The sequence below is a fragment of the Hibiscus syriacus genome, unplaced genomic scaffold (assembly GCF_006381635.1).
Source record: "Hibiscus syriacus cultivar Baekdansim isolate YM2019G1 unplaced genomic scaffold, ASM638163v2 tig00005929_pilon, whole genome shotgun sequence".
NCBI classification, from domain to species: Eukaryota; Viridiplantae; Streptophyta; class Magnoliopsida; order Malvales; family Malvaceae; genus Hibiscus; species Hibiscus syriacus.
In genome coordinates this window covers 304,348-325,686 of record NW_024062071.1, presented here as the reverse complement: position 1 = coordinate 325,686, position 21,339 = coordinate 304,348, and the positions used below count along the sequence as shown (strand labels likewise).

Below are 21,339 nucleotides of genomic sequence, written 5' to 3'. Positions count from 1 at the left end.
CATCGCCTGCAATTCGTAATATCATATTAAAAATCTCATTATTTTTTTTTAATAGTAATTCATTTATCATATTTGTTAGAAAAATATCTTTAAATTGCAAACGCATGGTTATCTTGTATCCTATCTAGCTCGAGAACATGTCTCACATTTTACATGATACGAGGTACTGTGCACTTTTCATATTACTCAATTTAATATAATTATTTAGTACCTCGTGTTTTACCGAACGCAAGATCCACGAGATATTGAGATATTATTGTTCGTAAAAGTTTCAATATTTAAAATTTGAAAAGATTCTCGTATCTTGCGCTTCATATAATGTGAGGTATCTTTTACCCCTCGTTTCGAGGGAGTACATAGTTCATTATAAACAGGTCACCCATCAACCAGAATTCCTCACACCTTCCTTAAAAAAACTCTCTCTCATATTTTATCTATCATATTATTATGGTCAGACTATTGAGTGTTGATCTTCCACATGTATGCACTTACTAGAGGGAAAATTGACAATAATTTTTATTTATTTATTTATTTTGAATTTATGTATTCAATTATTTATAATTTATTTATTTATTCAACTCAAAATTGTTTGTTTATTTGTTTGTTTCAAAATTATTTATTTATTTATTTATTAATTTTAAGGGATATGAACATTCGTTGATGAGTTTTATCAACCGTTTTTCGTCCCCTAATGACGATATTATTCCATACTTGCATAAAGTCGGATTTGGTTATATTGGCATCGTAACTGATTGTACGTTGCACCCTCCATTGATAAACGCTTTGATTGAACGGTGGAAACGGAGACGCACATGTTTCATTTTCCTTATGGGGAGGCGACTATTACCCTTGAAGATGTCACATACCATCTTGGGTTGTTCGTTGATGGTAATCCTATTACTAATATGGCTCATGGGAACTTGGGAAACTTTTGTGAGGAACTGCTCGAGATACTCGACGAAGGACAATTTGGATGGAAGGAATATCTACATTAAATTTTTGGACGACAATTTTGCGCAGCTCCCCGTCGATGTTGTTCCAGAAATTAAACAAGTAATTATTTAAATATATGTTTATTTATTGTAAATTATTTATTTATACTATTTAAATTTTGTTTTAGTTTATGTTATTGTAAATTGTTTACGATAAATTTTTAATGTATTCGCACTATTTTTATTTTACAATAATTTGCTTGTGCTCATATTTTACAAGTTATTAGGGGTCTTAACACCTGATAAATCATGGAACAAAGTGTATTTGACGTAGTTGTATAATCTACACGATTTACGAGCCTCTAAAAATAAGAGTTGAGGATCGACAGTGTGGCATTTTTGTTCCGAAGCTATATAAAGGTGTTAGTCCAAACAAACAAGCACTTGGAGGCTGTTTGATGTTGTTACAATCGTGGGCTATATTCGAATGCCTTTTTTAACACCGATTCCTTTACAACCGACCCTATTACAGTTTCTCTACTTCAGAAGTAATTACAAATAACCTACTATTAAGGGTATAAAATATAGCGCGTAAAAAGTATTATATTTTATACCCTTTTACCCATAATTATTGTTGAATTTAAGTTTATTCTAGTTGCATTATTAGTCATTCATTTATAATTTAATTGTTTCCTTCATAATTAAGTTTTATATTACATTTTGGTTGATTTGTGATAAAAGAAATATAGATTTATTTCTTTTATTAAAAGATGTTTCTTACATTTTTTTATTTAAAAGAGATTTAATAGCTCTTTTATTGGAATTAAAACTCTCATCCAATAAGAAAAGGAATGCACGCATCTCCTATAAACGAGAAGAGAAGATGAACAAAAAATAGAGGCAGCTAGAGAAAGAAAAGGGAGCACGATCTTCTTCTTTATTTATTCTTTTCATGGGATTGGAAAATCTTTATCTTGTAATCTTTTTGCACCCAACCATGAACTGAAATAATTTGGCTTGGGCTATTGTGATTTTGAGGTTGTGAAACTTTTGGATTTGTTTAAGTTATTGATTGTCTTTTTAATTCAAAGTTTATTCATTCTTTGTTCTTTAATTGACTTCGAGTGAATACAGAGAGGATCTCGAGAGTTTATCCATTTATCTAATATAAGGAGAGTTAGATTAATGAAATGAATGGACACGATCTTCATTTAAAGGAATATTGGTGAAGGTTAATCCATCTTAGGGATAAAATTTGGATTTCAACGACTAAAAGGAGAGCAAGATCGGTTGTTGTTCACCCATGGTTAACGTAGGAATGTATCACCAAAGCATACACAATTGACAAGTCCTTTGAAGTTAAGAATAATAATAAGGCATTGAAGAACGCTCTATCGAGCTTTGAAGGAGGAAACCTAATTGCTTCGGCAATTGAATTATTTTCAGTTGCCAAGACAATCGAGTTGTCTCGGTAATCAACTACTCATACTTTCAGACAGCTGTTACACCACTAATCACGATAACCCAACCTGTTCTCTCATATCAGTATACTTTTATTTACTTTTTCATTTATTTTATTTGTGTCGCGACCATCTTTCGGTTGGGCCCCGGAATTGAGCTTCGACTTGAAATGAGTGGATTGGAGTCGCCACCGACCATTTTAAAACGAATTTAGGTGGTCGGACACCATCTTACTTGATATGCGTTGTACCAGAAACATGTCGGGTTCGGGAGTCGGTTACGGTCAAGGAAGGATTAACACCCTTGAACCGGTTCTTAGTTGCGAAAATTTAAAATTAAAATTAAAATTTAGAAATCCCAATATATATGTATATTGGAAGAAGATTCAGGTTGGCTAGTTGAAGGGTGGATTAAATATACACTTGCGAGAAGTGTACATTTTTATTAAAATTTTGAACATAAATAACCTACTATTATATTTTTATTATTTAGATTATTATATTGTATATTACTATAGATTTAATTCTTATAAGATTAAATTTCGATTAAAAAAATGATAAGATGCTTTTTTTTAAAAAGAAGTATGAATGAGTTTCGAGTAAAAATTAAAATGAATAAACTTTTTAGTGATGAAAAAGAGAAGTAAATTATTACTAACACACTCGTTTCTAGTTATCAGGCGCGAGCACTGGCGGGAAACTCGCACGTGTTAAATATTAAAATATCCATCACGTTTCCGATTCCCGCCCATCTCAGTATCGTCCCAAAAATCTCCAGCAAAATACCTCCATTTTCAATCCCTAACATTTTCTCTTTCCCTCCCTTGTTTTCCCGCTTATCTCTCTACATCCATAATCATAATGAAAACTAGTAACTCGGATCAACTCACGGAGTCACTAAGCCTCTCAGCCACCGAGTCTCAGAAGGCCTGGCATGTTTTTTCTCTTCTCGTCTTCATCGGCAAGCCAACCCCTCTCCCGGAACTCGCTTCCCAGTGCACTCTCTTTGCGGCCAGCCCCGCCATCATATCCTCGCTCTGTTCCATTCCGAACTCTCCAATTTCTATCCCGGACGACAAGCATATCGTTGCTATATCTTCAGTTGGAATTTCATTTTTCGCCGCTTACTTAGCTCGAAATTTCACTGTCGCCAATGCTTTCAGTTCGCTGCCGATCCGTTTCGATGGTTTCCCGAATATATGGCTTCGCAAGAGGAATCGTGTCGGTAAATTCCAAAAAATGACCGTTTATATATTTTTTCACTCTCTTTTTAGTGTAATTTCGTGTTTTATGTTTCCGTGCCTGAACTTTAAGTTATTTTTCAGCTGCTAATTTTGCCGATGACGAGGAGGAAAGGGAGTTGGTTCCTTCGGTTAAGAGAATTCGAAATTATTGTACTAAGGTATTTTTTGAGCTTGTTTTGCACAATAGATCTGTATATTTACTACATGGAATTGTAATATTGTAGTATTTTTTAGATCGATCTGACTGTATTTTTAGTTTATGATGGAAATTGTAGACCTCCGATTTGGATACGCCATCAAGCAAATATGCTTTTAGTAATAATTGTTCATTTTAGAGTTATAGTCTCCAAAGACTAATTGATCAAAATAAAAATTTCAGGTGCGATATCATTTAACTGATGATATCAACAGAATGAGTAGTCCTTTGGTTTTGGTAAAAAACACTCAGATGAGCTCTTGTTTGTTAGCTGAATCTAGTGCCGGACAACTAAGCCGTGAAGTGGAGGGCATTGAAAATGTAGAAAGCAAGGTGAACGTGCCAGACTATATGCTAGGAAATGCTAGTAAAAAATTGGTTGCTAGTGAGTCAATTGTAGAACCGATCATTTTAAGTGGAGAACCAGTTTATGAGATCGAAACTGAGGCTGTTAAACTCAACGTTATAAACTCTATGGAGTTCGCTGAGAAGAGCAATATGTCAGTGGTGCCTGGTGGAAATTTTCGTATGGATTTTACCGTCACAGATTTTAGAATTGCAGACGTTGAAGTGGCTATGGAAGACAGTAAGAAAGAGGAGAAATTTGATTTGACAAGTAGAAGACAAGAAGTGGAAGATCTTTCTCCTTCATTTAACATCAACCTTTCTCATATACAGCCTGAAATAGATTTGAATAAGATGCCGTCCCTAGGTGAGGAATGTGAGATAATATCAACAGCAGCTAGTGTTATGCATTCTGTTACGGAAGAGCAGTTGACAGAACCTTCTGCAAAAGCGAAGGCTAACCAGAGGCATGTTGTGCCTCCAGTATTGCAGACCCTGAACAAGCCTTTAGGGGGTATTAATGTTGTCAGTACTTACAAAAGGAGGAGGCATGGTGTAAAAGATAATTTTCCATCCCGGACTGCACATAAATCAATTCAGAACCAAAAGCATATAGATGTTAAAGAGAGAAGGGGTAACTCTACATCTATTTCTTTTCAGGTAAGCTCACTTCGCCATTTGTAGCTTTCTGTCTCATGTTTGATGTTCTATTGTCTTCATTTTTGCAAGTGGTGTCTATTCAATGAGCCTGAGTTGGCTGCTGTGCATCATTTTGATTATAACTTAAATATTGATCTATGCTTGATTTAGGATCAGGCAAAGCCAAAAGTATTACCTGACTTTGAATTGTATATTGTAGAAGAGGAAGAAGGTTCAGGTACCATAGCTTCAATTTTTTTGCTTGCATATCACATCACATTTGTTCTGCTTATAATTAAGATGATTTATGTATTGGCTAAGGTGAAACTTTAATTGGCAGGTGGTTATGCCACTGTGTACAGAGCTCGGAGGAAGAATGATGGAGCTTTAGTTGCCCTTAAATGTAAGAGTCAAATTCATACATGTGATTGTATTGCTGTGCTGCAATGAGAACTCTTATTTATTACACGTATGGTTCATTTCCCTGATGTTATATTACTTATTTATCTCATTGCAGGTCCTCATGCCAACGCTCATAAGAATTATGTTAACAATGAGCTGAAAATGCTGGAGTGTCTTGGGTAAGCATTTTAGAAAATGTTTGTTTCACTTTAAACAAAACCTTGTTTATAAAAGCGAAGCAGTTTTTATTAAGCTCTCCTTCCCCAGTCTTCCATATTTTTCTTTGTCAATATCAGGGGCAGAAACTTTATAATACGATATGAAGGATGTGTTAGGAGTGAGAATTCTGATTGCTTTGTTCTGCAGTATGTTGAACATGATAGACCGGAGGTAATTATTAGATTCTTTGAAAGCCATAGTTTGTTTTTTCTTCTGCTTGATGGTGAGTTTCCTTCATTTAGCAGGTGTTGAAAAAAGAAATCGATGTTTTTCAGTTAAAGTGGTATGCTTTTTGCCTGTTCAAAGCTCTTGCAAATCTTCATAGACAGGTATATGATTTCCTAGATGTGATGCATCTATTGTAAAAATTACATGGTCTTAATGTCTCTTTATGCATCTGCAGGGGATAATTCATAGAGATGTCAAACCAGGAAACTTTCTTTTCTCTCGTAAGACCAACAAAGGTTATCTTATTGATTTTAATCTTGCCATGGTAAGTATAACTATGTGACAACCTCCCATTATTCTGTGATTGGCCGTTACAATGTTTTCCCTCCAATATTTTTGTGCTCCAGTTTGAGGACCTTTGATTTTGTTTCTTCTGTTTTGACAGGAAATGCATCAAAAGTACAGGAGTACGGGTTAGTTCCTCTTTTTAGAGCTTGAAATTGAGAATTTTATTACTTTCTTACTATAGGAAATGAGGAGAAACTTCTACATATCTTTGTTTTCTTGTCTGTCCTCTATATCCATAAGAATTTAAAAAGAGAGACTTATAAGCTGGCTGTTAACTACGTGCTGCAGCCCTCCTTATCATCCGATTAACTGATCTACTGTGTGTTCAAATGTTTAGTTTGTTGTTTCTTCCGTTACAATCAAATGGTCTTGCTTTCCATTGTGTATTATTTTGCCTTCAAAGTTTCCTGTTCTAGGTACCTTGTACCTCCTGGTTATCATTTTATGATTGATGTGGCGTTCTTATGTATTTCACAGACAAATCAAAGTTGGGATATGCTTTAAATTCTCGAAATACCGTTCCTCCCAAAGCCATTCATCCAACAGATAGCAGCAAGTTTTTAAATATGAAATCAAGGGAGGGAATCAATATAGAGGCAACAAAAGGGTCCAGGTTAACTTTAGAGCCGAAGAACACGAGGAAGACAACAGTTCAAAGGAAGGCTCCTCATAACGACTTGAGTAGCTGGAATAAAATAAATAGTCAGGGTGCAGATGGTTCAGGCATTACCTCAGCAAAGGACGGAAGTGCAAGAACTCCTTCAGCAGAAAGACCCAGAGAACCTTTGCCATGCCAAGGTAGGAAAGAGCTAATCAGTCTGGCACAGGAAGCAATGCAGACCCCCAAACCTGGAGTGTCGCATGTTCCTGCTCCCAGGAGAAGGCGAGTTGCTGCTTCTCCGGCAAAAATGGATAGACAGGTTCTTCATCCTACTCCAATGCCTTTGAATTCAATTAGCTTGGCAATATCTGGAGTTGGCTTATTGAAGAACAAAGGCAAGCATTTTTCGGGTAAAGTGTGAAAATTTGATTCGAAAGAGTAATTTTCCTTAGTAGACTCATCAAATTATATTCACTTTCAGGGGATGGGAAGCATAAGAAAGAAGGTCCTTGTGCTGGAACCAAAGGCTTTCGAGCACCAGAGGTAACAAACAATTAACTTTAATTTATGTTTTGATTTTAAATAAGAAAAGAAAAACCTTAAAGAGGTAGAGAATTTGGAGTTTCCTGCTGGTGCTCTGATGGGTTGAATTCATTATTAGATAAGCTAAAAAGCATGTCCAAAAGAAAATATTAACAGTATATGCCAGGAAGATGTTTTGATAATTGATATTGTTATTTAAATGAATTGGCTCAAGTTGACTGGTTTGTGCAGGTCTTGTTCAGATCTCAACATCAAGGTCCAAAGATTGATGTCTGGTCGGCTGGGGCCACTCTGCTTTACCTAATGACTGGGAAATGTCCCTTTACTGGTGATCCCGAACAGTAATATTTCTTTAACCGAAGCAGCTCGATCCAGTTTCTGTTTGATTGCTTATGTTGCCAACACCTTTGGCACTTTCAGGAACATAAAGGATATTGCAAAACTGAGAGGCAGTGAAGATCTTTGGGAAGTTGCCAAGTTACATAATCGTGAATCCGCATTTCCCGAGGTATAAATACAAGTAAAACGCATGATCTGCTACTATAATCTATTCAGAAGTAAACAGTGGCGTCTCATTCGAGATTTCCAATTTTGATGTAGGAGCTCTATGGTAAGCAGTCTTCAACAACTGTGAATCTAAGGGAGTGGTGCGAAACGAATACGAAGAGACTAGACTTCCTTTCGGAGATACCGAGTTCACTTTACGATTTTGTGGACAAGTGCTTAACAGTGAACCCGAGATTGAGGATTACATCAGAGGATGCTCTTAAGCATGAATTCTTGGCTTCAATACATGAAAATATGAGAAAGAAAAGGGCGTTCAAGCAAGGGAACCAGCTTTGACTCTGAGAGAAAGGATCACCAAGACTTCATGTTTGAAGGTTTCACGAAAGGTTCGTCTGCGGTTAACTGATGTAAATGTATGAGTTTCATCATAGATGTTCAAGTTGTGTAAATAAATGCATTACCAGAAATAGGAAAAAAATGCAAATCTAATATCTAATGTAGGTTAGTATTAGTTGTCATGAGATTTTAATATTGCAGACTACATTTAACATTTTTTATTTTTTTATAATTACATTTAAAAATAACATATTGGTCTTATTTACTAATTTTAATTTTTTATTTTTATATTTTATATAATTGAATTATATTGGCCGTTATTTTGTGGATTTAGGGCTTTCTTTTATTTATTGGGTTTAGGGGAGTTTATTCGAAGTTCAAATGGTAGGAAATATTTTTTTGAGAAGACAAACAACACATTAAGGTTAATCATCTTGAATGATTGTTGGAGGATATTGGGACATTAAAATGTCAAACTTTTAGATGAATCTGTGATAATTTTGAGTGAGTTTTGTGAAAAAATTACTTTAATGAGAATAAAATGGAATGAAATGTGAATGTTTTAGTGTTGAAATTGATATAAATGATTGGTGATCGATGATTGTATTGGTGGTTGAAGAAGTTTGATAATTTTTTTGTATGGATCAAATTGATACGTAAACTAAAGTTTGGTGATAAAATTAATATGTAAAAAAAATTACATGAAAAATAATTATATCATTTTGTTTTTAATAATAATTCGATGATTTAATATCTTAACTAAATCTTAAATTAAAAATAGCAAAAATGACATAATTTAAAGTTTAATAACAAAAATTTAAATAATTTAAAATTGAATAGTAGTCATTGTAATTTATCCTTCTATAGTTTTATTTATGTGATATGTTTGAAAATATATAATAATAATAATAATTTTAAAAATAAAATATTAACATATTAGATAAACTATGCATTTAGTGTCTAAATTATTAGTTTTAATCGTTTTAGTATCTAAACTTTCATTTTTTTCAAAACTATACTAACATTTAGTTTTCATTTCATTTTAGTATCCGTTATTAAAAACTTAATGTATTTAGTACCTAAACTATTATTTTTGGTTCATTTTAGTACCAAACTTTCAAAATTTTAAAACTTAACATTAAATTTTTAATGGGGGTTGTAAAATGAAACAAAAAAAAATTAAGGGTAGATACTAAAATGAAATAAAAATTAAATGTTATGTATGATTTTAAAAACTAATAAAAGTTTAGATACTAAAACGCATCAAAATTGGTAGCGTAGATACTAAAGGCACAGTTTTACCCAAAATATTTTATACGCAACAATATCATAAGCAAAATAATATTAACTACCGTGTTCCTGGAAGGATCAGATTAATGAAACACATCGCAATGTCCTTTGTATTTCCCGGAATTGCCATTGATGACGTTAGCACTGAGATGAAGTGGCAATTTTCTATTGGTTCACGTGACGTAGCGCATCCGCATCCGTAAGATTTGTCTCCATTCGTAGCGAAGCCAACTAAGCATGATGCTCTTGTTAATTCAACCGACGAGACCTCGAGTTTTCCAGAACCCTTGCCCTACACAATTTCCTCAATTGCCCCTTAAGTTTTGTGAAAAATCCAGGGCTTTCTAGTAACTTAAAAACACAAACGACCCTTATAAATATCGTTATCCACGTTGCGAGTTTAATACAAAAAAGACGGTATTTTCCCTTATTTTCCCTGTGGATTTTCTAGAGGTTTATTCCTTCAGATTCTCTTTGAATTTGCTTGAGATTCCCCCCAATTTCTTTCACTACAAACAATGGATGCGTTCTCTTCATTCTTCGAATCCCAATCGAGAAGCAGATGGAGTTACGATACTCTCAAGAATTTCCGTCAGATCTCTCCCGCTGTCCAAACTCATCTCAAACAGGTAATCTTCGCTCAAATTCTTCTTCTTTTGAGGCTAAGTTAGTTTCTCAAGTTTGATGTAATGTTTTAGCTTGATTTCTTTGAATTTGCGTCTAATTTGTTAATTATGATTCTGCATGATGGGTTGCTTCTTTCTTGAGTTCCAAGACTGATAACGAATTACAGTTCTCATCTTTATATGATTATAAAATTCTTATCATGATTTTTATCGTTTATTTTTAATACAATTTGTTTATCAAAAATTTGTTTTCTTGATTATCCGAGCGCAGCGTTTCTAATTTGCAGGTTTACTTGACCCTATGTTGTGCACTGGTAGCCTCTGCTGTTGGAGCTTATCTCCACATCCTTTGGAACATTGGGGGTTACCTCACCACATTTGCATGCTTGGGAACCATTTATTGGCTCCTCTCCACCCCTCCTTATGAAGAAGTAATAATCTTTCTTCATTTGTATTAGATGATTATAGTTCTTTTTGCATCGCTTAGAGGTACTCATCTTTTGTTTTGGTATTGTTAATTCTTCAGCAAAAGAGGGTATCTCTTCTGATGGCATCGGCAGCGTTCCAAGGGGCGTCAGTTGGTCATCTGGTTGACTTGGCCATTCAGATTGACCCAAGGTATAGTATCTCATGTAACAATTAGAATCATGGTCATTCACATTGGGAGGCTAATATTAACCTTGGCTGATGACTTGTGTGCCTAATTTTTGTTTACCTTTTCCATAATGACAGTGTTTTGGTAGCTGCATTTGTGGGAACAGCGTTGGCCTTTGCATGTTTTTCAGGAGCAGCGATGTTAGCAAGGCGCCGAGAGTACCTTTACCTTGGTGGCTTGCTTTCATCTGGTGTGTCCATGCTTCTCTGGTTGCATTTTGCTTCCTCCATCTTTGGTGGTTCCACATCACTCTTTATGTTCGAGGCAAGTGAATATATCAGCTAGACTGTCTGTGGTGGTGTTGTATTTTGAAGTTGCCATTGACGTTCTTCTCTTGCCTTTGATTCTTCTCATAGATCTACTTAGGCTTATTGGTGTTTGCGGGATACATGGTAGTTGACACGCAGGAGATAATCGAGAAGGCACACTTGGGTGACCTAGACTATGTGAAGCATGCCCTGACCCTTTTCACCGACTTCATAGCCGTATTTGTTCGCATTTTGGTGATCATGGTGAGTCAAGCTTTCTTTTAATATCTTCAATGGCTGAATCATGTTTAACTTGTCACTGTGGTATATACTAACCAACACGAAACATTCTTGTGTTTTAGTTGAAAAATTCGGCGGAGAAGAGCGAGAGAAGGAAGAAGAAGAGAGACTGAGTTGCCAGGCAGAAGCTGAGGAAGTGCACTCATGTAACATGAAGTTAGTTGTCAATACAAGTTTGTTTCTTGCTCTCTGTACTAAATCAACATGTTAATATGCATAAATTTCTTTGCCACAACTATGCCTCATTGTATATTAAAAACAATCTATGAACAGAAAGGCATAATCCCCATAATATTAACTGATGGAGCGAATATATAATAAATGGTGAGAAAAGAGCGTAAACATCGACTTATCGTACCTCTCCAAGTTCCAACTCTTCTGGTTTCACTAACTATGATTTTCCATTGAACGAAACTCACCAACTCCAGCTGCACCTACTGTGATTTGCTGGACAATTGCTTTTATATTGCATCAGCAAGTTGTTTGGCCCAAAGCTGCTGACTCACTGTCATGATCACTGCTTTAAACTGAGAGTATTGTTTTTATTGTGGTTATAACAATAAGTGGTGGTGTTACGACAATGCAAGTATTATAGATTTATAGTTATGCATAACTAATAATTTTGGACGATATTTTTATCATTATATAATGATTTTTTATCAGATTGGTGTTTAAATTCTTGGTTGTAGTGTTAATCAAAAGTAAGAGTGATGGTCTGGAATTGATTTACCTGGACGTATTAACACGTGAATACGGAATCATCATTTTACGTGTATATTTTAAATGTATAAATTTGAACGAATCAAGTTATCTATTAATTAGAGGGATGATTTTTTTTAGAGATTTTAGATACGAATACCTGAAATTTTAAAAATAACATTTTTTAACCATTTAATCCCTACGGGATTCTTTTACTATATTCTTTAAGAACTAATATGAGATGTGAGGTTGAGTAGTCTTACCTACCAAAACGGTACGTATTCATGTTCCCAAACATGTACTAACATATTCAACTAGCAATATTCATCAACATGGACTCCCAATAGTTTGTATTTTTTTAGGAAAAGAAACAAACTACAAATTTAGCGATTGAGATGTGTAACAAACACTTTCATCGTTTGATTTGTTGAAGGAGTTGTTGGTCGGTCCAAGGTTTGACTTTATGAACATTGAAATCAAATTTTAGAAACGTGTTTGATTCTTTTAAGAGTTGCATGTTAACATCCCTTTCCGCTCTTTTTTTTTTCTCCCTCCCCGCCTTTTTGCTTTGCATTTGTATCAATTTTATACATCAGATAAATTTTCTTCTTCTTTGTTTTTGTCTAGTTAGCATCGGTTTTGACGTTGATTATCGACCGTCGATTCTCTTTTTTCTTTATTTTTTTTATTTTGTTATTTAAAAAAAAGAATAATTATGTTTTTGTGGTCATGTTTATCTCTGTCTTTGTGACACGTTTTTTTTCCTTGATTGTTTTTTATTTATATTTTTTTAGTGTTGGATTTGACGAAGCGACGACTGGTCAAAATTTGGACGCAGGATTTTGTGTTCATGGATAGTTTCTCAAGACGCTCGGTTTTAATTTGCGGTTCTCGGTGGTCTTTCAATAGTTTAATTCCCTTTTGTGGGTTGTTTGTCGATGCAATCAGATTTACTTGTATATATTTTGTTCGAGTCTTTTGGTTGAGTTTTTAACCTCTTCCATGTATGGTCTTTATATGATCTAAAGTGGCAAATTTCAATGTTATATGAAAAACCCAATTATATATTTAGTCGACGATGATAGTTGTAAACTTTTTATTGTAATTTTGATTTTGATTTTATTTTTTTAATAATACTAGGGGTTTATATTAAAAAAAGGGTTACATGTAATAGTCGTTTTTAAATTATAATACACAATTTAAACTAATCTTTTAATTTTTGAATATTTTAGTTATTCTCAAATTTTGATATATTTCAATGTCATCCCTAATTTGTGATCTCATTTTAGATTATTCCCCGAACTTTTGAATTTTTTAAATTTCAGCCACAAATTCACTCAAATATGAAAATTGATTTCAACCATAGTCTAACACATTTCTTCAAACATGTGATAATATAACTTGACCTAATGATTTCATTATATGGGATGTGATTAACTCACACCAATAGTTTGGGATGAAATTGAAATATTTAAAAATTGAGGACCAATTCAAAATGATATTCATATTTAGGGATGTAACTAGAATATTTAAAAGTTTGAAGAGTAAATTTAGGATGAGAGTTATAGTTTAAATACTACATTAAAATGTTTAAAAGTTTATGACGATTTAAAATGAAGACCATGACTTGAGAACATGTGATGTAATTAAATACTTTTTGATTAAATAGTTCTATAACTATGTGTTATTTTATTGATCATAACTTTTAAAAGTTACAAAATGATCCCCAACTATATGACATTGATTTGTTGAAACACAATAACTAATAAAACTTTCAAAATGCACCGATTATTTATATATTTTATACTCATATTTTTTCGTTAAAAAGTCTATGACAGTTTGAATTTGATGTTAACTTATTGATTAAGATGTGATAGTCATTTGAAATTTTAGGATAAACTTTTATCATATTATAGTCAACATATTAACGTCCAACTCAGACTGCCGTCAATTTTTAACAAAAAATAACGAGTTTAAATATATAAATAATCAGATGATCGTTTTATAACTTTTAATAATTGAATACTCAATGAAGTAATACCTTATAATTAAAAAATTATTTTATAATTTTTAATAGTTAAAATACTTTAAAAAAAACCGAGAAATAATTTATATAGTTTATCCTTAAATTAAATTCGGTAAATCAAAGCTCTTTCCCCCCCTGGTTATTCTAATAGAAAATTCCCTTTCCTTGAAAGTCCGGTCGTTTCTGGCGTTTCGATGCTTTTCTTTTTTGAACAAACGGAAAAGAAAAAGCTACAGATTTATTATTAAAAAGAGAGAGCACCGTAAAAATTGGATTTTTCATCCTCTGATCAGATCAAACCAATCTCAACCGTCAGATTAATCAGCTACCTTCTCCCTTTCAACAGACACTTTGTGTTCCTTTATAATCCCCTCTGGGCTTCTCTCGCAATCTCTTACGGGTTGTTTCGTTCTTTTGAAGAGAGCACAGATTTCCAAGGTCCCTCTGAAAATTTCGAATTTTTCGATCCGTAAGTTTCTGAGTTCTTTGTTTTTTATTATGTAATTGAAAATTTGCGAGCTTTAATATATAATAATAATAATAATAATAATAATAATAATAATAATAATAATAATAATAATAAATGATTGTTAATTCTGTTTGTTTCGTGGAAGATCTATGATTCAGTTGTAATTACGTTATTCAAATTTCAATAATTGTTAGCTTATATGCTTGATTTAGTTGGCACATTTGTTTCCCTTTCATTTTGGTTTCTAAGCTAATTCAGTTTTGATGTTGCGAATGAACATGCAGGGTTTAAAATGGTTTTGCTGAGAGAACACGGTAAAGCCTTGGCGCTTTAGCCTAGCAGCTGCGTTTTCGTTTCTTTTTCTTGTTTCTCTTTTTTCCCCCAGTAAATGGGCTGCTTTCAATCTAAAGTTACAAGGCAATACCCCGGACACGAAGACCCCATTGTTCTCGCTTCACAAACTGCTTGTATGTTTTTACAAATGGTTATCACTTCGTTCATTGCATTTATTCTATTCAGCTTGGAATAGATTATGTAGTTTGGTGAGCTTTTCCTATTTATATGATCTGAATTTGACATACTTGATTGGTTTTGTTCTGTAGTTAGTGTTAGTGAAGTGGAAGCACTCTTTGAACTATTCAAGAGCATCAGCAGTTCGGTGATCGATGATGGGCTGATCAACAAGGTACAATGTGGTTCGAGATTAAGATTATCATGCCCGATATCATGCGCGCGTCCGTGTCGATGATGTGTTGCATGACTTTGCTTCTTGTTTGCGTTCCTTCATTGTGTTTCTTTGACTTCGGTTTTTCTTGAAGTGCCTGCATTTGTATTCATGTCCACATCTTGGACATGGATACATGAGGATGTGGTCCTCTAAATACGTGAAAAAACTTAGAAAATGTTGAACATTTGCCCGTCTTGTATCTGCTATTCACACCCTAGCCAGAGTAACGTAGTCCCTCCCCGCTTCTGTAGCATTGGAGGAATTTTTTTCACAGTTCCTTTTTCTTCTGTAAAAACTGAAAATTTACATGCGAAGTTTGATGCCTTTCTAACTCTTCTGTTGTATATGCAGGAAGAGTTTCAATTAGCTCTGTTCAAGAATAGGAAGAAAGAAAACATTTTTGCAAATCGGGTAATATATTTTGTTGCCTTATATTGTTATTGGAAATTCAATATTATTCAAGTTTCGAGTATTGTTTTGCTTTGTCTAAGTTATGTTGGATGGCCATGTGATGCGTAGCAATGGGCGACTGGGCTGCATGATTATAGGTATTAGGTTGCATGATTTCTTACCCAAGTTGGAGTAGCGCATTTTAACCAGTCTTAGTTTTCTTCTATAAAGATGAATTTATTTACCTATACGAAAATTATGAATTGGGTATCCTGGAGAACAATTTAAGATTTGAATTGGATTATTTATGCAACCTTCTGATACATGCAGATCTTCGATTTATTTGACGCGAAGAAGAAGGGAGTCATTGATTTTGGTGACTTTGTTCGAGCACTCAATGTCTTCCATCCAAATGTCTCACAAGACGACAAAATTGACTGTAAGTAAACAGTTGATATGATCTTGAATTCCCAAATTGAGTTAATCTTCCATCTTATTTTCTAAGTTGATTGTTCATTGTTCTACATTTCAGTTGCATTTAGACTTTATGACATGGATGGAACGGGTTTTATCGAGCGGAATGAGGTATGTCGGTACTTGCATGTTTTCTTATTTATGTATCATGCAGAGCAGAACTGGTTTTGATTCCACTACACTTTTACTACAATCTCTTACAGGCAACACTATCTTGCAGGTCAAGCAAATGCTGATCGCACTTTTATGTGAATCTGAAGTGAAGTTGGCCGATGAAACCATCGAGGCGATTCTTGATAAGGTGAGAGCTTGCTGTGGTATGGTTGCGTAAAGTTGGTTTCTATTATACTGTTGAAAATCTGCATCCATGTCCGGCAATCATTTTGTTCAGAATTCGGTTTACAGTCAGAATAGAGGAAAGATTCCTCTTCATTTGGCAGTGTAATTAAGTTGTACCCATCAATGCATGCAATCTGCAACAATTTACTGACCCATGGCAATTTGGGAGCAGACATTCTTGGAAGCTGACATGAATCAGGATGGAAAGATCGATATATCTGAATGGAAACACTTCGTATCACGAAACCCATCACTTTTGAAAATCATGACCCTTCCATACCTGAGGTATGCTTTTCTTTTACCAACGATTACTCGTAGAAACTGTATCTCTCTGGGGAATTGATCATTTTTTAATATGAATCGTGCAGGGATATAACGACGACATTTCCGAGCTTCATTTTTCATTCCGAAGTTGACGAGATTGCCACATAATTGTCGGAGTATGTGATGGGCTTTAGCATGTTCATGCATGCATTAGGTTGAGATACATTTTTTTACATGATTTGTGTGAAGAAAGTAGGCTTTAGATGTTATGAGGCTTAAGCTATCAAATATGATTAACATTGCTAGTTGATTGTACAGGGCATTATGGTAATTCGCCTTTGCAAGTTTTCCTTATTTCTGATTCACATTTTTAATTGAATTGGATTGTCCTAAATCAATCGTAGTAGTATCATATCGATGTGTATTTTGTTCCTTATATGTACGAGGACAAAAATGGAATTCAACTCAGTGTTAAATAATTATTATTTTCACTAATAAATATAAATTAATATATCTTTTAGATTTTTTATGTATTTTTTTTATTAAAAGTATATATTTATCTCATTGAAATTTTAATATTTTATTATTTAATAATTAATTTATGTATTTTGTTGTGTTTGAGGACAGATTAGTATGATTTAATATGGTTGAATTTTCTAGATACTCATAATTTCATTGAATTGTTTGTCCATTCAATCAAACTAACAATTATTATTAGTTCTAAAATGAAAATAATGCTGTCTATAATGTCTCATATAATTTTAGATTTTAATGATTCAACTAGTCTTATTGTATTAGATTTTAAATAAGATTATCACAATAAAAATAAGAGTAATTTATTTATTTAATTAACTATTTACTTTTATGTTTTAATTTTATTATATCTCATATAATTAATAATTTTATTTAAAAACAAGATCATCAAGTTGTGTCGAAGCTGGGCTTTCGGAGATTCATGCTCTGAGTGCAGTTCTATCTTTGGCAAGTGAATATCGGTGGACGCATGTAATCTTTGAATCGGATTCAACGTTTGTAGTCAACAAAATGTCTTGAGCGGAGGACTTGTCCACATTGTGTTATCATTTTTAGGAAGCTCGTAGGATTTTGGATGCTAATTTAAGTTATAGAGTGTGTTTTGTTCCTAGACCTTGTAATATTGTGGCATATACTTTGACTAAGTAGAGTCTTCGTTATGGAAACACATTATATTTGGACTCGATTTGTTCCAAGATTATTACATATGCTGTATCAAATTGTTTTTCTTATGACAATACAAGATCTTAAGGGCACTATTTTCTCCTTATAGGTCTTAAGAAAGAATTTTTAAGGAAGCTAGTTTTCTTTCAAAAAAAATGTTTTTTATAAAAATTATATTTAATATTATATTTTTATTTTGATGATTCATTATTAAAAAATTTAACAAAAAATAATAGTGTATTTTTATATTATTTTTTATCATTAAAAAAGTAAATAATATATCGTTTATTTTATTTATTTTATTCAACTAATAAAATACATTTAGCTAGCTTTAGAACTTATAGATCCATTTATTTATGAAATAGGAAGTTTAGAGTTCATAAATTGTAACTACCACTGAAAACCTAGATTTCGGGGGAAAGCAGGTGTCATTTGCGACATTTTACCGCTATGAATCGGCGATAATCGTAGCAGTTACTATCACCGGCAAATAACAAGAAGGGATAATAAAGATGTACAGAGCAGAGAGAGCGGCCGGTGGGTCCAAGGTGGGAGAGGTGGGGTCTGTGGATCGGAAGCGGATCAACGAGGCGCTTGATAAGCAACTGGAACGATCGCCGCCGTCTACTTCAAGGGCGACCAACGGCAAGGATAGTTCCGCACACTCCCTTCTCATGGGGAAGCATCCACCTGATCACCGTCGCGACTCTCGCTCCGGTTCTCTACCCAAAGTTAACGCCTCAAATGGTATGATTATTAATCACAATTCCCTCTTTCAGTTATTACAGTTTTTTTTATAGAGAAAATGGCTTTTTTTTGTCCTCTCCGTATGAGGAATTGAATTTTCTGCAACCTTTATTTAATTTTATAATTAAGATTGTACGCTTTCTTCATGATTTTCTTTGCTGCCTGTTTGATTCTAATGATATTAAGTTTGCCCAAAGGTTTGGAATTTTGATTTCTTATTGTTATTAATATCATTAATGGTGTTGGAAAATAAATAGTAATACATTCGATGCCTATATTTTTTACACTAACATTTTTAATTTATACTGTCACATTGTTTTCTTTGATGAAATTATATAGATATTTTTATGAATAAGATGTCCTAGAAAATCTTTGTTTGTAGCTCCAATGCAGTATCAGCATTGAAACTAAAGTTGGTTTTATCTTCTTTTTCCCCCCTTTTAGAGGGAGCATTCAATTTCCAAAATGGAACAAAATGCATATTTGCTTTATGAACATCCATATTTTAAGTTTCTAAGGTCGTACTTTTATCATTTCATGATTATGCAGTAAGTATATTCTTCGTTCTATTTTTTCCTTTGGTAACTTTTTTTTATGGCATCGCTTTCTTATATTGGTTGTTGTTGAAATATGCTGGTGAAATTTTGATTGCATTAGTCACAGAAGAATCTGAAACCGAAACTGAGGAGTCAGATGTTAGTGGTTCTGATGGGGATAAAACGTCTTGGATCTCATGGTTCTGCAATCTACGAGGAAATGAATTCTTTTGCGAAGTCGATGATGACTATATACAAGATGATTTTAATCTTTGTGGGCTAAGCAGCCAAGTTCCTTATTATGATTATGCGCTCGATTTGATTCTGGATATTGAATCTTCACACGGTAAGTACTAGGTATACAATATGTTTCTTCCCATGTCAAGTTGCTTAGAGTGTGTGAAAGTTCGATTGTTCTTGTTTTTCAGTTTTTGTTAAAGTCTTTGAGTGCCATCCTGTTTTTCATATTTTAGTGTGTTAACAGTAGTCTCATTTATGTCCTTTGAAGCATCTGGTTTCATGATTAGTTTCATTCTAATTTGACTGCTTTTAAATATCGAAGATGCCGAGTTTTTCAATTTTTCTAAATTTAATGTTCTTGATGGCATTTTAATTTAACTGTGACATTATTTATGTCATCTATAACAAGGTGAGTGTCTGTTTCATGTTTCTTTCAATGAGTAATTTGTGTTGGGCTGACATTGATAGGAGATATGTTTATGGAGGAGCAAAATGAATTAGTCGAATCTGCAGCTGAAATGCTTTATGGTCTGATTCATACCCGATTCATATTGACAAGCAAAGGAATGGCTGCTATGGTGAGAAGTTTGTCACGGTACTCAATGTTACAGGTTCATTTTTACTTGTCAATATATAAAATATTACAACAATGTTTTTGGAACTTCTACAGCTAGACAAGTACAAGAACTACGATTTCGGAAGATGCCCATGAGTTTACTGCTGTGGACAACCGTGTCTTCCGGTAGGTCAATCAGATTTCCCTCGGTTGAGCACCGTAAAAGTATACTGCCCTAGATGCGAAGACGTTTACTACCCTCTGTCCAAGTATCAAGGCAGTATCCTTTTGGCAACTGAAAATTATTTGCTACTTGTCGTTGCATGGATGCATGCATGTCATGAATAAGGCTTTCCTACCTGCCACTTCGGCGCATTGATGAGAGTCACATGATGAATGTTTATATTAGTAAATATTTGGTGGTTATCAGCCAATGCATCTTGGTAGGGGAATTGCAAATGTTTTGATGATATATTTCTAACTTTTCTGCCTTTGTGTAATGAGTTAGTTTACCTTAATTCTATCTAGACATCGATGGAGCCTATTTCGGGACCACGTTTCCGCACCTGTTCCTGATGACGAACGCGCACTTGAAGCCTCAAAAGGCAAGTCAAAGCTATGTTCCAAGAGTATTCGGGTTCAAGCTCCACAAACCTTAATACTGTGATTAAAGCTCCCTTGTGGCTAAATAGTTCGTTACGAGTTTATAGTCCGAGGCTTCTATTTCCGGAAGCACTGCTGTCAAAAAGTCGGGTATAGTTTGGTAGTTTTCAGGTAATACGTTTTAGATCATTTTCATATGTTCCGAATGAATTAACATAGAAGCATATCTGCAACCACCAAGTATTAGTTTTCGATATCATCAGCCTTTCCTGTCAGCGTAGTCCGAATCTTCATTTTTAGGTAGAGTATCTGTTAAACTGCCTTTAGCTTCACCCTCTGTCGTACTTCGATGATTTTTCCCGGAGTCCATCGCTCTTCGTATCGCCTCGTACTCGCTGTATCTTATATCGGGTATCACTTGTAAGAAAGAGTTCATTATGGGTCAATTGTCTCGTATGCATTTTCGTAGAATGTTTCTTTTTGAATCAATTTGCTTGCCTCCATGAAGATTTTGTCCAGATGTGCAAAAGCTAAAGCCTAGAAGGAAATGCAAGTAAGGCTCTCATCAACTTTCTGCCCCTTATCAGTACCCAAAACAACTATACCTGAATTATGTTAAAATGTTGTTTTTGATCATTAATTTTTTAAAAATTCTCAAAATAGTCTTTTAATTTTTAAAAATAAATTGAACAAATCAAGTACGTACTTTACCCTAAAATAAATTGAACAAATCAACACATTGAACTCCCTTAAGCCGGTTTTAATCAATCTCTGCTGCATTCTGTTCACACCTTGTCGTATTTTTAAGGTAAAATTAGACAAAGAAGTCAGCTTGAATGATGAGAATCTGTCGGCAAAAGGGAAGTTGTTTTTAATTAGTATGAGACGAGATTATAAAATAATATTGTTCATAATCGTTTAATTAATGATAATGTTTTCGTATTTTGTAGACAATTATTTGAACTCAGAATATCAAGGAAGAGTAATTTTTCCTTTCATTCGTTCGTCGAGGG

At 33.9% G+C, this 21,339-nt stretch overlaps 3 protein-coding genes and 1 pseudogene across 4 annotated transcripts; all 4 read left to right on the top strand.

The window, feature by feature from the left end:
• The first annotated feature begins 3,464 nt into the window (after positions 1–3,464).
• On the top strand, positions 3,465–16,618 carry LOC120200143 (calcineurin B-like protein 1). Of its 2 annotated transcripts, none has more exons than XM_039201050.1 (9): positions 3,465–3,617; positions 3,718–3,764; positions 14,860–14,938; positions 15,332–15,391; positions 15,701–15,809; positions 15,903–15,955; positions 16,065–16,145; positions 16,356–16,468; positions 16,552–16,618. In XM_039201050.1, exons 1-9 carry the CDS (start codon positions 3,546–3,548, stop codon positions 16,613–16,615), a joined length of 678 nt encoding a protein of 225 aa, XP_039056981.1. In that variant the 5' UTR covers positions 3,465–3,545; the 3' UTR covers positions 16,616–16,618. The 2 variants fall into 2 exon arrangements, with proteins under 2 accessions (XP_039056981.1, XP_039056982.1); XM_039201051.1 differs by lacking the exons at positions 3,465–3,617; positions 3,718–3,764 and adding exons at positions 13,929–14,253; positions 14,538–14,720 and having other exon boundaries at positions 14,856–14,938.
• LOC120200124 (cell division cycle 7-related protein kinase-like) lies at positions 4,302–8,057 on the top strand. Its single transcript, XM_039201035.1, has 13 exons — positions 4,302–4,837; positions 4,988–5,054; positions 5,157–5,219; positions 5,334–5,397; positions 5,515–5,608; positions 5,683–5,766; positions 5,841–5,930; positions 6,051–6,078; positions 6,431–6,949; positions 7,036–7,097; positions 7,329–7,438; positions 7,518–7,605; positions 7,698–8,057. Exons 1-13 carry the CDS (start codon positions 4,307–4,309, stop codon positions 7,938–7,940), a joined length of 2,043 nt encoding a protein of 680 aa, XP_039056966.1. The 5' UTR covers positions 4,302–4,306; the 3' UTR covers positions 7,941–8,057.
• LOC120200142 (bax inhibitor 1-like) lies at positions 9,678–11,172 on the top strand. The gene is made up of 6 exons (XM_039201049.1): positions 9,678–9,859; positions 10,144–10,287; positions 10,383–10,474; positions 10,589–10,775; positions 10,868–11,023; positions 11,122–11,172. Exons 1-6 carry the CDS (start codon positions 9,749–9,751, stop codon positions 11,170–11,172), a joined length of 741 nt encoding a protein of 246 aa, XP_039056980.1. The 5' UTR covers positions 9,678–9,748.
• A 1,400-nt stretch (positions 16,619–18,018) lies between the features above and the next one.
• Positions 18,019–20,695, top strand: LOC120200136 (annotated as a pseudogene).
• The last annotated feature ends 644 nt before the right edge of the window (positions 20,696–21,339 follow it).

Excerpts from the sequence above, each read along its gene's own strand:
- LOC120200143 (XM_039201050.1), top strand. The coding sequence starts at position 3,546 with ATGCTTTCAGTTCGCTGCCGATCCGTTTCGATGGTTTCCCGAATATAT. Across the intron at positions 15,392-15,700 it reads AAAACATTTTTGCAAATCGG|ATCTTCGATTTATTTGACGC; the intron begins GTAATATATTTT and ends TGATACATGCAG. Across the intron at positions 15,810-15,902 it reads ACAAGACGACAAAATTGACT|TTGCATTTAGACTTTATGAC; the intron begins GTAAGTAAACAG and ends TCTACATTTCAG.
- LOC120200124 (XM_039201035.1), top strand. The coding sequence starts at position 4,307 with ATGGAGTTCGCTGAGAAGAGCAATATGTCAGTGGTGCCTGGTGGAAAT. Across the intron at positions 5,931-6,050 it reads TTGATTTTAATCTTGCCATG|GAAATGCATCAAAAGTACAG; the intron begins GTAAGTATAACT and ends CTGTTTTGACAG. Across the intron at positions 7,098-7,328 it reads AAGGCTTTCGAGCACCAGAG|GTCTTGTTCAGATCTCAACA; the intron begins GTAACAAACAAT and ends TGGTTTGTGCAG.
- LOC120200142 (XM_039201049.1), top strand. The coding sequence starts at position 9,749 with ATGGATGCGTTCTCTTCATTCTTCGAATCCCAATCGAGAAGCAGATGG. Across the intron at positions 10,288-10,382 it reads CCACCCCTCCTTATGAAGAA|CAAAAGAGGGTATCTCTTCT; the intron begins GTAATAATCTTT and ends TTAATTCTTCAG. Across the intron at positions 11,024-11,121 it reads TTCGCATTTTGGTGATCATG|TTGAAAAATTCGGCGGAGAA; the intron begins GTGAGTCAAGCT and ends CTTGTGTTTTAG.